At 53.4% G+C, this 15071-nt stretch overlaps 1 protein-coding gene across 1 annotated transcript; it reads left to right on the plus strand.

Moving 5' to 3' along the window:
* Positions 1-13319: 13319 nt before the first annotated feature.
* LOC109744089 (uncharacterized) lies at positions 13320-14297 on the plus strand. The gene has a single exon (XM_020303189.4). The coding sequence runs from the start codon at positions 13424-13426 to the stop codon at positions 14045-14047; it is 624 nt and encodes a 207-aa protein (XP_020158778.1). The 5' UTR covers positions 13320-13423; the 3' UTR covers positions 14048-14297.
* The last annotated feature ends 774 nt before the right edge of the window (positions 14298-15071 follow it).

Raw genomic sequence — 15071 nt, forward strand, 5'->3', positions numbered from 1 at the left:
TCGAAACCTTCAATCTTGTATCTTCATAGTCCAACAGTCCGGCCAAAGGATATAGTCCGGCTGTCCGAGGACCCCCTAATCCAGGACTCCCTCAGCCGGCTTGCTGCTGGACGAGTCGGAGGACGAGGTCCCCCTCACGGAATGTGAGGGGCTTGATTTTCTTGATGTGGTAGTGCCTTAGGCCTTGCTGATAGATGGCTGACCGTCTAAGCGCTAAGAGGCGTGCTTCTTCGAGTAGGTCGACGCCGTCTTCGCGGGCTTCCTTGGCTTCGGCTTCGGTGTACATCACAATGCGTGGTGAGTCGAACTCGATGTCGGTCGAGATGACGGCTTCGGCTCCATAGACGAGGAAGAACAGGGTGAACCCGATCGACCAGTTTGGCATTGTGCGGAGACTCAAGAGGACAGCTGGCAACTCGTCGAGCCAGCTGTCGGGTGAACGGATGAGTGGCTCGACAAGCCGCCGCTTGATACCGGATAGAATGAGGCCGTTGCCCGCTTGACCTGGCCGTTGGACTGCGGGTGATCCACGGAAGCCAGGTCGAGGCGGATGCCGGAGAAGGAGCAGTATTGCGCGAGCGTGCCCTTGGCGAAGTTGGTGCCGTTGTCCGTGATGATGATTTTCGGGACGCCGTAGTGTACCGTGATATCCTTGATAAACCAGACGACGGTTGGCCCGTCGAGCTTCTTGATCGGCCGTGCTTCGATCCACTTGGGGAACTTGTCCACCGCCACCAGCAAATGCGTCATACTGCCTCGAGCGGCCTTGAAGGGTCCTACCATGTCGAGTCCCCAGACCGCAAAGGGCCAGGTGATTGGGATGGTTCAATGTGCTGAGGTCGGCTGGTGGCTGCGCTTGCTGAAGCGCTAGCATCCCTCGCACTTAAGGACGAGCGACTCGGTGACTTGGAGAGCCGTGGGCCAGTAGAAACCATGGCGAAACACCTTGGCCACTAGGGACCTTGAGGCAGCGTGGTGCCCGCACTCGCCCTGGTTTATGTCGAGGAGGATCTCGATGCCCTTGTCTTGTTCGACGCAGCGCTGGAAAACGCTTGTGGAGCTGCGCTTGACGAGCTCGTTGTTGATGATGTTGTAGGCGGACGCCTGGCACTGCACTTGCCGGGCCGGGCTGGGCAGTCCCCGGGTTGGGTTCGGCAGTCCCCGGGCCGGGTTCGGAAGTCCTCGGGGCGGGTAGAGGCGTGGCCGGGTTGTCCGGGATGAAGATGGATTCGGATTCCGGAGAAGGCTTGTGCAGGTGCTCGAGGGAGACGCCGGACGGGGCGGACTATTGGGAGGAGCCGATCTTGGCTAGCGCGTCGGCGGCCTCATTTTACACGCGTGGGATGTGGAGGAACTCGCAGCCGTCGAAGAAGCCGGACAGCTGCTGGACGAGGAATCGGTAACTTTCCATGTTGGAGTCGCGGGCGTCCCACTCGCTGGAGCATTGTCGCACCATGAAATCCGAGTCAACGTAGCACAGGATGCGCCGAATGCCAAGTTCCTTGGCAAGTCGGAGGCCATGCACAAGGGCTTCATACTCGGCGACGTTATTGGAGGCGGCGAAGTGGATCTGGAGCGCGTACCGAAGCCGGTCGTCCTTCGGGGAAGACAGCACGATGCCGGCCCCCAGGCCGAGGCGCATCTTGGAGCCGTTGAAGTGCATGCACCAGTGCATCGAATCCGGCAGCGGCGGCAGGTACTGGGTCTCGGTCCAGTCGACGAGGAAGTCGGCCAGAGCTTGGGACTTGATCGTGGTGCGGGGCTCGTAGAGGATGGTGTGGCCGGCTAGCTCGATTGCCCACTTGGCAACCCAGCCAGAGGCGTCTCGGCAGCCGATGATCTCGCCGAGAGGGGTCGTGCTGACCACGGTAACAACATGCTCTTGGAAATACTGCTTCAACTTCTTGGCGGTAAAATACACGCCGTAACACATCTTCTAGTAGTGCGGGTAGTTCTGCTTGGAGGCGGAGAGCACCTCGCTCAGGTAATAGACCGGACGTTCGACGGCTTGGATCTTGCCCTTCTCTGGCCGCTCGACCACCATCACCGTGCTGACCGACCGCGAGGTGGCGGCAATGTAGAGCAACATCGGCTCTTTCTCGCTTGGCGCAGCCAGGACGGGTGCGGTGGAGAGCATACGCTCGAGGTCCCGGAAAGCCTCGTCCGCTTGGTCATTCCATTCGAACAGCGTCGTCTTCTTCATCATCTGATACAGGGGTAGGGCCCTCTCGCCCAGCCGGCTGAGGAACCGGCTGACTGAGGCCAAGCAGCCGGTGAACTTCTGGACATCATGCAGCCGGGCCGGCTTGCGCATGCGTTCGATGGCCTTGATTTTGTCCGGGTTCGCCTCAATGCCTCTCTCCGAGACGAGGAAGCCGAGTAGCTTTCCGGCCGACACACCAAAAATGCACTTCTCCGGGTTGAGCTTGATCCGGTACTTGCGCAGGTTGGCAAAAGTTTCCTTCAGGTCATCGAGGAGCGTGAGGTGCTGTTTGGTCTTCACCATGATGTCATCCACATAGAAGTGGATGTTGTGGCCGAGTTGCGGCAGCAGGCATTTCTGCATGCAGCGCTGGAACGTGGCGCCGGCGTTCTTCAGGCCGAACGACATGGTGATGTAGCAATACACCCCGAAGGGTGTGATGAAGGACGTCTTCAGGGCGTCGTCCGGGTCTAGCTTTATCTGGTGATAGCCGGAGTAAGCATCCAGGAAGGACAGGACCTCACAGCCGGCGGTGGAGTCGATGACTTTATCGATTCGCGGGAGGGCGAACGGATCCTTGGGGCAGGCCTTGTTCACGCTGGTGTAGTCGATACACATGCACCAGTTCTTGTTCTTCTTCAGGACGAGGAGTGGGTTGGCCAGCCACTCGGGGTGGAACACTTCCATGATGAAACCGGCCACCAAAAGCTTGGCGACCTCTTCACCGATGGTTCTTCTCTTCTCTTCAGAGAAACAACATAGGGGTTGGCGGACAGGCTTGGCGTCCTTGCAGACGTGGAGTTTGTGCTCGGCGTACTTCCTCGGAATACCCGGCATGTCCTTTGGGGTCCATGCGAAGATATACCTATTCTCACTGAGGAAGTCGATGAGCTCGCCTTCCTATTTGTTGTCGAGGCGGGTGCCCACGACAACGTACTTGCTGCATTTGGGGTCTTCAGGGTTCATCTTGACTTTCATGGTTCCCCTGGAGGGCTGGAATGAGGTTTCGTCGACCGGCTCCTTGCCCGGGGTTGGCACGGCCGGGATCTCGCTGGCCAACACGACGATCCGGTCAAGCTGGCGCCGCTCCTCGGCTATGACCAGCGACTCGGCCAGTCTGACGCCGTCTCGGGCGCACTCCAAGGACTTGCGGTAGTCGCCGGCGACAGTGATGAGGCCCTTTGGACCCGACATCTTCATCTTCAGATAGGCGTAGTGGGGGATTGCCATGAACATGGAGAGTGCGGGCCGGCCCAGCAGCGCGTGATATGCGCTGGAAAGATCCACCACCTCGAACCAGAGTGGCTGGCATCGGAAGTGGTCGCTGGTGCCGAATAGGACGTTGAGCCAGATCCGGCCGATCGGGGAGCAGGAGAGGCCGGGAACAATGCCGTGGAAGATCGTCCGGGTCAGCTCCAGGTCTTTGGCTTCAAGGCCGAGCTTGGTCATGGTGTTGCGGTAGAGGATGTTGATGCTGGTGCCGCCGTCGATGAGGACCCGGGAGAACTTGCACGTGCGCCAAGGTGTGACAATGGTAGGGTTGAGGACAAGGGCGTAGCCACCCGGGTTCGGCATGATGGCCGGGTGGTCTTCCCGGGTCCAGGTGACCGGGAGGTCTGACAAGTGCATGTACTCCTGCTTGGCCGGGGCGACGGTGTTCACCTCCTGCCGGAGCAGGCGCTCGCTGCGCTTGTCGTCACCGAGGCTAGTGAAGACAACGTAGGTCACGTTCTGGTCGGGGTAGATGTTGTCGCGCATCGCTCCGCCTGCCGGGGGTGGAGGAGGAGGAGGCGGAGGCTCGGCCCCGCTCCCGGAGCCGGAGCCGGCGGGGGCGGGATGTCACCCAGCATGATGCGCTTGGTGATGGCGCATTGCCGAAGCATGTGAGTGGATGGCCTCACACCATTGTGGTGCTTGCAGGGAGCGTTGAGTATCTCTTCGAAGCTCATGGCGGGTTGCCACGCCGTCTTGCCGGTTTGCCGGCGTTTGGTGGCCGGGTCGGCCGCGGGTGCCTGCTCGGCGGCTGCAACGAGCCGGTTGTCGTAGCGCTGAGCCGGCTGGTCGGCCTTGCGCTTGTTGTTCTGCTGGTTGTGATGTTGTCGGCTACTCTCGCCGGCCGGCTTGGGAGGGGGAACCGGCTTCGCCTTGCCGGCTTCGTCCAGCGCCACCTGGATCTTCATGGCGGAGTCGGCGTTGGTGTACTTGTCCACCGTCACCATGAGCGTGGCCATGGTGGCCGGCTCGGAGCACGGCCATGGTGGCCGGCTCGGAGCGCAAGAGGTTGTGCTTGAGGAGGGTGCCGTCTCGGCACCCGCTGACGAAGTACTGGATGGCCTGGACTTCGTGGACGCCCTCGCAGCTGTTCCGGAGCTCGGCCCAGCGTGCGAGGTACTCGCGGCCGGTCTCCGTCAGGCCCTGCACGCACATGGCGAGCTGGCTGGGGCGGCCGAGTCGTTTGTAGGTGGTGGTGAAGTTGCGCACAAAGGCTTACTCAAAGTCGACCCACGCGTTGATGCTGCCAGCCGGCACGCTGTTCAACTATGTGCGGGCCGAGCCCTAGAGCATGAGCGGAGCGCACGGCGAGGCGGCGGTTGCCACCCGCGATGCCGATGTCGGTGGTGTAGTGGATGAGCCAGTCCTCGGGCTTGACGGTGCCGTTGTACTTGGAGGTGTCGCGGGGGAGCGTGAACCCTTTGTGGAAGGGCTCGTCCCGGTTGCGCGAGCCGAAGCACACCGGCCCGACGGCGTTGTTCTCCTCCAGCTCCAGGAAGAAGGCGAGCTAGTCGAGGCAGTGGCGAGCGTTGGTGTCGTCGATGGCGCGAGGGCCCAGCCGGCTGGCGACCGCACCGCGGGGGCCCGGGTCGGCTGAAGCCGGACGTCGGCCGGGATGCGAGAGAGGATCACGTCGGCGCCGGTCCTCCGGGGCCCCAAGCCGTCGGTAGTCGTCGGGACGCAGTTGCGCCGGGTCCGGGTGCGGCCCGAGTGCGCTTCGCCGGGTAGCAAGGACGCCGTGTTCTGCTGGTCCTCGGGACCGTTGGTGCGGATGGAGCCGGACCCCGCCGGCTCGGCGAGTTGGTTGAGGTGGTCATGTTGTGCGTTGGCCGCGTCGAGGAGGTTGTTCACCCGCTTCAGGCGGTCCTTCAGCTCCTCACCGGTGAGCTGATCCAGGCCGACCGCGGCCGCCTGGGTGGCATGCATATTCATCACCGGTGTCTCGTAGACGGGAGCGATTCCGCCGAAGGCGCGGCCGATTGCGCCGCCCTGGGCCCACACGCCGGCGACCCGGCTTGGCTCGACCGCGGCAGGCGTGAAGCCGTAGGCGGCGTTGCGCTCCAGCTGAGCGGAGTCCAGGTGGCGCTGCGTGGCAGCAAGCATTTCGTTCAGCTCGAGGAGACGCCGGACGTCTTCCTTGAGCCGAGCCCGGGTCTCGGCGATGTTGGAGGCATCGACGTCGTTGGCGATGGGGACGTGAAGGCTCTGCATCATGGTGCGCTGCGGCCTTGGCTTCGGCGGCCTTCCTCGCCGCGTTGGACGAAGAAGAAGCGTCGGCATCGGTGACAAACACCTCCACGCAGAGGTCCATTGCCCCGGCGAGGGCGCGCCAAGGGAGATGGGGGAGTCGAAGACGTCAAGTACCTCGCTGGGGTACTCATCGGTCACGGGTGCGTCAGAGATGCGCAGCGCGGCGAAGGAGGCGGCGAGCGCGTCGATGACGTCGTCCGCCAGCGTAACGGGCTCATCGGGGTCGGAGAGGGGCCCTGTCTGGAACATGGCTCCGGCCAGGACCTCGAGCTGCCCCATGGTGGGCGCCAACTGTCGTGGTGGGCGCACGGTAGATGCCAAGGGATGGCTAAAGAGAGGAGGAGGATCGAGCGCACCGATGGGCTCCAGAGGCGAGGTCGGCATGAGCGAGCGAGGGACGTGGGACATACCCAGGTTTGGGGCTCTCCGGAGAGATAACACCCCTAGTCCTGCCGAGTGTAGTTTATATGGGGCAGTACAGAGTTGCTCCTAGAGCTGTTTGGAGGAAGGAGGAAGACAGGCCTAGGCTTAGGCTGCTCCCTCTCCCGGTGTGTATGTGTTCTACTGATGATCTGATCGCCCCCGTGCATGGAGGCCTCCTGGGGGGTTTTATAGGTCAACCCCCCAGGATTACAACCGTAATGTTACAACGCTGTGGGCCGGGTTGTCATTGTCCGGGAAGCCGGTGCTGGGGCCCGCTGGGTGTCAGGGCTCGTCGGGTTATCCGGGCATGGGCCCCGTGCGCTAGGGGGGGCACTGTTTGCCGTCTTGTCGATCATCACGGAGTGGCCGGGTCGAGTCCGCTATAGTGGCGCATCGTCAGGTCGCCGGTTGCTGGCGTCGGCAGTGACGACAGGTGTACTGTAGCCACGTCGGCCCTGGTCAGCAGGGTAGGTGGGGCACTGTTGCCACGCCTCGGCTGACCAGAGGAGTTGGTGGGGCACTGTTGCCTCACTCATCCTTGAATGGAGACTCGTCCCATCATACGGCCAGGATGGGACGGGAGCTGACCCATGGCCGGGTTGAGGAACATGCCAAGGGGAGCTGGCTCGTTGGAGAAGTCTTGGTCATGCCGGGTTCAGCTGTCTTGTGCCAGCCGTTGGGGCCGGGTTGAGGAGTTTGGCCGGGTCGAGGGACTTGGCCGGGTTGAGCAACCCGGCCAAGTGCGAGCCAGATTGAGGGGCGTTGCTGGCCCCGGTGTTTTTTAATAAGGATCCGAGTTCCGTTGCCTGCCCAGGGTTCATCCCCCGACAAAATGGATGTATCTAGAACTAAAATGCGTCTAGATACGTCCATTTCTTCGACAAATATTTCCGGACGGTGGGAGTACTAAGTAGAGATACTACTTGTGCATCCAAAAACCCTTAAACCCAGTTTCTTGCCATGAGTGTCCACCATACCTACCTATGGATTGAATAAGATCCTTCAAGTAAGTTGTCATCGGTGCATAAAGCAATAAAAATTGCTCCTAAATATGTTTGATCTTTTATTATAAGGGAAAATTGAGCGTTGTACGAACTTGTGATGGCAAAGTAATAAAAGCAACAGATTGCATAATAAAGGTTGCTATCATAAGGGGCAATATAACGTGACGTTCCTTTGCATTAAGAGCTTGGGCATCCAAACAAAAAGCGCATGACAACCTCTGCTTCCCACTGCGAACGGCCTATCTTTTACTTTTCAGTATTTACTTTTATGCAAGAGTCAATAGTATGCATTCTCATTTCAACCTCAATTATTCTCTAGTTGGCAAGCATCACGTGGTGGGGAAAGATCTAGGCACATATGACCAGTCAAATATATTTGATCATGAATTATTATTGTTGACAATTATCTCTATAAATAAATGAGTTGGGAGGCAAAATATTAAGCCCCTATCTTTCTCTGTGTTCGATGGATGCCATTTGTTCTAAGAATATGATTTGAGTACTAGCAATCAAAGAAGACTATATGATGATTGAGTATGTGGAGCTCTTAGTTAGATTTTGTTGAATAAGTTGAATTGAAATTGTTCGCTGACTAAGAATATAGGTTGTTGAGTTTCAAGAGAATTCATTGTCTGAACCTTAACATGTGAATTGGTTGCTACTTTAACATGATAAGTTTTATGAGAAGAGTTGTTGTCATGATGCTAGGAAAATTGATTGAAATTATCATTGATCAAACTTATGCACTTTGCTAGCATTCACACTTCATAAATTATTTCTTTTATCATTTACCTACTCGAGGATGAGTAGGAATTAAGCTTGGGGATGCTGATACGTCTCCAACGTATCTATAATTTATGAAGTATTCATGCTGTTATATTATCATTCTTGGATGTTTTACAATCATGTTATAGCAATTTTATATCATTTTTTGGGACAAACCTATTGACACAGTGCTAGTTGCTATTTTTTGCTTGTTTTTTACATCGCAGAAAATCAATACCAAACGGAGTCCAAATGCAGCGAAACTTATTGGAGAACTTTTATGGACCATAAGACACAACTTGGGCCAAATAAGTACCAGAGGGGTGCCCCGAGGGGGGCACAACCCACCTGGGCGCGCCTGGGGACCCAGGCGCACCCTGGTGGGTTGTGCCCACCTCGGTGGCCTCCCTCACCACCTCTTCGCCCTATAAATTCTCAAATATTCCAAAAACCCAATGGGAGTCGATAGATCAGAAGTTTCGCCGCCGCAAGCCTCTGTAGCCACGAAAAACCAATCTAGACCCCGTTCCGGCACCCTGCCGGAGGGGGAAATCATCACCGGTGGCCATCTTCATCATCCCTATGGCCACAATGATGAGGAGGGAGTAGTCCACCCTCGGGGCTGAGGGTTTGTACCAGTAGCTATGTGTTTAATCTCTCTCTCTCTCGTGTTCTTGATTTGGCACGATCTTGATGTATCGCGGGCTTTGTTAATATAGTTGGATCATATGGTGTTTTCCCCTCTCTATCTTCTTGTGATGAATTGAGTTTTCCCTTTGAGATCTCATTGTTATCAGATTGAATACGTTTATGGATTTGAACACTTGATGTATGTCTTGCTATGAATACCCGTGGTGAAAATGGGGTATCATATTGATTCACTTGATATGTGTTTTGGCACTAAACTCGCGGATTCCTGAGGTGACATTGGGGTAATCTATGCATAGGGGTTGATGCACGTTCTCGTCCTTGTTTCTCTGGTAGAAATCTTTGGGCACTCTTTGAGGTTCTTTGTGTTGGATTGAGTATTATGATGCATATCATATAATTAACTCACGGATACTTGTGGTGACATTGGAGTATCTAGGTGACATTAGAGTTGGTTGATGTGTATCATATGGTGTTATTTTAGTACGAACTCCTGGTTAGATCGATCGGAAAGAATAGCTTGGTGTTATTTTAGTACGAACTCTAGGATAGATTGATCGGAAAGAATAACTTTGAGGTAATTTCATACCCTACAAACAATTTCTTCTTATGTTCTCCGCTAGATAAGAACTTTGGAGTGATTCTTCATCGCACGTTGAGGGATGGTTATATGATCCAATTAGATTAGCATTGTTGAGAGATTGCACTAGCGAAAGTATGGACCCTAGGCCTCATTTTCAAGCATTGCAATACCATTTGTGCTACGTTTTATCAATTGCTACCTTGCTGTTTTTTATTGTTCCTATTACAAAAATCAATATCTACTATCATTACTACACTTGTATCACCATCTCTTCGCCGAACTAGTGCACCTATACAGTTTACCATTGTATTTGGTGTGTTGGGGTCACAGGAGACTTTTTGTTATTTGGTTGCGGGGTTGTTTGAGAGAGACCATCTTCATCCTACGGCTCCCACGGATTGATAAACCTTAGGTCATCCACTTGAGGGAAAATTGCTACTATCCTACAAAACTCTGCGCTTGGAGGCCCAACACGAGTCTTCAAGAATAAAGTTGCATAGTAGACATCAAAGCGTTTATCAACGCGGTTGATGTAGTCGTACACCTTCACGATCCGTCCTGGTCAAGTACCAAATGTACGGCACCTCCGCGTTCAGCACACGTTCAGCTCGATGATTTCCTCGCCTTCTTGATCCAGCAAGAGAGGCGAAGTAGTAGATGAGTTCCAGCAGCACGATGGCGTGGTGACGGTGGTGCTGAAACTATCCGCAGGGCTTCGGCAAGCACAACGGACGTGGATGGAGGAGGAACTAAAACTAGAGGGAGATGGGTGTCGCACACGGCTTGGGGATCGTGGTCTCTATTGCCCCTCTCTCTCCTCTCATACATATAGGTGGAGGGGAGAGGAGGCAGCCTTAGGGCGCGCCCCAAGTGGTCGGCGGCTGCCCTAGGCGCCTGCCTGGCCGCCCCCTTCCATATATGGACATGGGAGGAAGGAAAAGGGGGGTTGGCTACCTTAGGGCGCCTCCCCCTTCCTTAGCACGTGGGCAGGGGTGGTGGGGCGCGCCAGCCCCCTTTGTGGGCTGGTGTGCTCCCCCCTTTGGCCCATAAGGCCCACCACTTACAGGTGGCCTTCCGGAACCCCTTCTTGCACTCCGATAAATACCCGGTATTTCCCGAAACCTTTTCGGTGACCAAATACTATCATCCTATATATCAATCTTTACCTCCGGACCATTCCAGAGCTCCTCGTCACGTCCTTGATCTCATCCGGGACTCCAAACAACATTCGGTCACCAACTCACACAACTCATATAATATTGTATCGTCAACGAACCTTAAGCATGCGGACCCTACGGGTTCGAGAATGATGTAGACATGACCAAGATGCTTCTTTGATCAATAACCAATAGCGGGAGCTGGATGCTCATATTGGTTCCTACATATTCTATGGAGATCTTTATCGGTCAAACCTTTATGAAAACATACGTAGTTCCCTTTGTCTGTCGGTATGTTACTTGCCCGAGATTCGATCGTCGATATCTCCATACCTAGTTCAATCTTGTTACTGGCAAGTCTCTTTACTCGTTCCGTAATACATCATCTCGTAACTAACTCCTTAGTCACTTTGCTTGCAAGCTTCTTGTGATGTTCTATTACCGAGAGGGCCCAGAGATACCTATCCGTCACACGGAGTGACAAATCCCAATCTCGATCCATGCCAACTCAACAGACACCTTCGGGGATACCTGTAGAGCATCTTTATGATCACCCAGTTACGGTGTGACGTTTGATAGCACACAAGGTATTCCTCCGATATCCGGAAGTTGCATGATCTCATGGTCGAAGGAATATGTATTTGACATTAAGAAAGAAGTAGCAATAAACTGAACGATCATATGCTAAGCTAACGGATGGGTCTTGTTCATCACATCATTATCCTAATGATGTGATCCCATTATCAAATGACAACTCATGTCTATGGCTAGGAAACCTTAACCATCTTTTGATCAATGAGCTAGTCTAGTAGAGGCTCACTAGGGACTCGGTATTTGTCTATGTATTCACACATGTATTTAAGTTTCCAATCAATACAATTATAGCATGAATAAACCTATATCATGATTAAGGAAATATAATAATAACCTATTTATTATTGTCTCTAGGGCATATTTCCATAACATGTAGGGGTGGCGCCCCTTTCCCCCTTGAGGGAGGCCAAATTGGACTTGGGGAGGAATCCTTCTCCCCCTAGGGCCTACGCTGGCGCCCCCTCCTCCCCTCCCAACCTATATATACTTGGTATTGGCACAATTTGATACACAAGTTTTGAAGCCTCCTTCAGTTCTTCTAATTCTAATTCTAGTTGGTCTTAGTTGACTAACTAGAACTTGACCTAGTTCCTCTAATCCTCATAATTAGAAGTCTAGTGTGGTTCTAATCTTCTCTCTCTAATTCTCCGGCGATGATTAGCTCTGGGCGGCGAAGCACCGCCGGATCGTGAAGACCATACGCTTGCAACCAAGTAGAGAGGTCGTGCTTTCGATCTTCTGTTCGAGGGATCATTTGAGGGCGGTTCGCGGGATCGTCATCATCAATGGTTTGAGTTTCCTTGTGTGTTTTGGCTTGTTTTGTTGCTTTCAGTTGGTCATTTTGGACGACTCGCCCTGTTGACTGCTTGTTCAAAATTGCCGCCCTAATGCAGCATTGGAGTCCTCTCGTTTAAGCTGGAAATCTCGACCTCGTCTCCATGATCATCTCCATGACTCGCGCTTTCGCCATCGCCCTAAGTCCTACCCCTGCTCCATCTACACTTCCTAGATCGTAGCTTATTCTTCCTTGGATGTCATTTTGGTGGTCTCCGTGCCTTTTGGCCCGACCTTCGTGGTCTGTTCTTGGCATGTGCCGGATTTTAAGTTGCTATCTCTAATGCGCTTGTATGTGGTTGACTTGTCGTGATGATTGCATTTATAAAGGTGGCCTCCAAGGGAAATAAGCCTTGGTTCCTCGGTGTATATACACCTAGAAATTGAAGAAATAGTAATTACAAAAAAGTCAAAAAATCATAAGCTTTTCTAGAATAAACCTGACTCTTTTTTTGCACTAGTATGTAATTTTCCGTCAACCAAAACCCAACATTGACTTCAGGGTGAAGAAAACAAAAAAATTGGTCAAAATAATGCAAATAGTGTCTTGTATATAGCAATATTTTTTTTTGCCTGGAAGTCAACATTGGGTTTTGGTTGATGCAAAATTACATACTAGTGCAAAAGAAAGTCAAGTTTATTCCAAAAAATACTTTTGAACACTTTTGACTTTTTTCGTATTTTTTTCCAATTCCTAGGGGTATGTACACCTAGGGACCAAACATCCGCACCCCAAGGGTCAGTTTGGATGTACCATATATGTGATGTCATGCAACACTTCATTTATTAGCTTGTAGACTCATCTTGTCTTGATATGTGCGATGTTATTCATAGTATGCAGTGGCCGAGCTTCAGCAAGGCTCAATGGGCCATGGGCCGCCCATGGCCGCGGCAATTTTTTTTAAAAGCCTAGACACAACGCTGACCTACATACAGAACAACCTCTTCGTTCCGTCATTCCTGGATAAAAAGCACCCAGCGGAGGAGTTCAGGGTCCGGCAGCACACACCAGGCGCCGGCTGCCATGGTGGCCGACTTATTTTGTGCTCTCTGGCCCGCCCAACTTTTCATTTGTAGCTCCGCTACTGATAGTATGAGTAACTAGCTATGTTGAGGGAGTCAAATCATCTCTCTCATTAAATTATTGTCACATAAACAAAGTTGTTGAGTTGGACTCTATGTTACTAAGTTACTCCCACTATGGACAGTCTAAAAAAGAGGTCTAGACTTTTTTTTGATATATTGTAAACGTACTATGTTTTTTTTGGGCGAACGGATACCATGTTTATAATATAATGCTAAAAGTTTAACCACAGCCAAACACCTCAAAAATATTTGGAACCATGTTTTTCAAGAATACACACTATCTTGAAAAACTTAAGAAAATGCTTGGCAAACATACACACCCTTAGGGGTGTTTAATTTGAAATTCACGGGAATATTGGTCGGTTGCCCCAGCTTGTAACTTATTTCAGTCTAGCAAAATTTTGAGGGCAATCCCGAAAGTTTTCTCCAAAGTGCATGTGACGGGTCCAGCCCTGGTGCACACATACCTTATCCTCCCACTCCGCTTTGCCTTAGCATCAACACACCAAAGCATATCCTGCGCGATGGATTCCCTCCCCTCACCTCCGTTACCTTGGACCGGAGAGAGAGAGAAGAGGAAAGAGAAAATAAGGGGTTAGCTAAAATGGCAATGGCCACAGCAAGGCTAATCCACCCATCCATGGTGGTGTCCAAGAGCTCAAGAGCGCCACCAGCACCCTTGCTCCTCCACACCCATAAGCCCCTAACCACCGCACTGACCTCATCGTTTCACTTCACGCTCCACTCCGTCGACGTCTCCAAGGACGACAAGCCGCTGGACACGGCGCTCGAGACCAAACAAGAAGATGCAACCGCCGCCGCCGCCGCCGGCGACCTGGCGACACCACTGCCGGGGGAGTTGGACGCGGAGGAGGACAGGCCGAAGCTTGACCCCCGCCGGTTTGAGGAGCAGTTCGCGGTGCTGAACACGGGGGTGCACGAGTGCCGGTCCTGCGGCTACCTGTACGACCAGGCGAAGGGAGATCCGTCCTACCCGGTGCCCTCGGGGCTGCCGTTCAACAAGCTGCCGGACGACTGGCGGTGCCCGACGTGCGGCGCGGCGCAGTCCTTCTTCGACAGCAAGAGCGTCGAGATCGCCGGGTTCGCTCAGAACCAGCAGTTCGGGCTCGGCGGCAACTCGCTCACCTCTGGCCAGAAGACGCTACTCATCTACGGAAGCCTCCTTGTCGGCTTCGCCTTCTTCCTCTCCGGCTACTTCTTGCAATGAGTACCGAGCTAGGCATCATCCTTCCTTTGATCCATTCCAGGAGGCTTCTTGCAATTAGTGAAGAGGAGAAACTGAGTAAGGCTGTTACCGGGTTAATCTTGATAAGTACTGTACTAAATTTGTGTGTATAGATACCTATTGCTTCTGCTACAAAGCGCCCAGCGAGGGGCGATGTATAGCAGAGGGGAAAAGGGACATTTGTTTTGAGGTGCTGGCTATAATTTTCTTGTGAATGCACTTCCCGGACAAATTTCGACTAGAATTGCTTCTAGTTGTTCTAGCAACTAATGCGGCCGGTGGATGCACCCAACGCGCACGACAACAACACAGCGGTCGATCCCCTTTTCTCTTCTCTGCTTCCTCTCTTGTGCGTGTCGCCGGCGCCTCCACCCACTGCTCCGGCCGTTGCCGGCTAGCTCCGGCGCCGCCACGCCCTGCCGCTGCTCCGCCGCTGCCTTCTCCTCCGATTCCCCGCCTTTCCTTGACTAGTTTGGCCCCTGTGTGCCCAATCGAGGCTACCCCCATGAACGTCCATGGCGCTGCAGTTCCCCTCTATTGCGAAGCTCGTCCATGGCGCTGCCCCTCTCGATTTCCTCTCCTCCTAGAGCGATAGCTCCTCTTTGCTCAGTGCTCGCTCTTGTTAGACTAGTCATTATGGTATACGACTTCTAATCCAAGTCAGTTTTGTACCCCTATCCCAAGTCAGTTTGTATCCTTTTATATACTCTTGTATGCCGCACCAAATCATCAACAAGCAACAGTTTTATTCAGCTTTTATGGTATCAGATACCGGTCCTATGTACCCTTTTATATACTCTTGTATGCCGCACCAAATCATCAACAAGCAACAGTTTTATTCAGCTTTCATGGTATCAGATACCGGTCCTAGGGTTTAGGGTATGGCTCCGCCAACGCCACCGTCGCCGCCGCCGCCCGGCTACTTCGAGCGCCGGGCCGCACTCATCGCCAAGGCTGCTAACGCCGCGGCCGCTTCTCTCTCGGCTCTCACCATAGCTCCACAAAA

The sequence above is a fragment of the Aegilops tauschii genome, chromosome 5, assembly GCF_002575655.3.
Source record: "Aegilops tauschii subsp. strangulata cultivar AL8/78 chromosome 5, Aet v6.0, whole genome shotgun sequence".
Taxonomy (NCBI): domain Eukaryota; kingdom Viridiplantae; phylum Streptophyta; class Magnoliopsida; order Poales; family Poaceae; genus Aegilops; species Aegilops tauschii.

Coding starts and splice junctions, on each gene's coding strand:
- LOC109744089 (XM_020303189.4), top strand. CDS start 13,424: ATGGCAATGGCCACAGCAAGGCTAATCCACCCATCCATGGTGGTGTCC.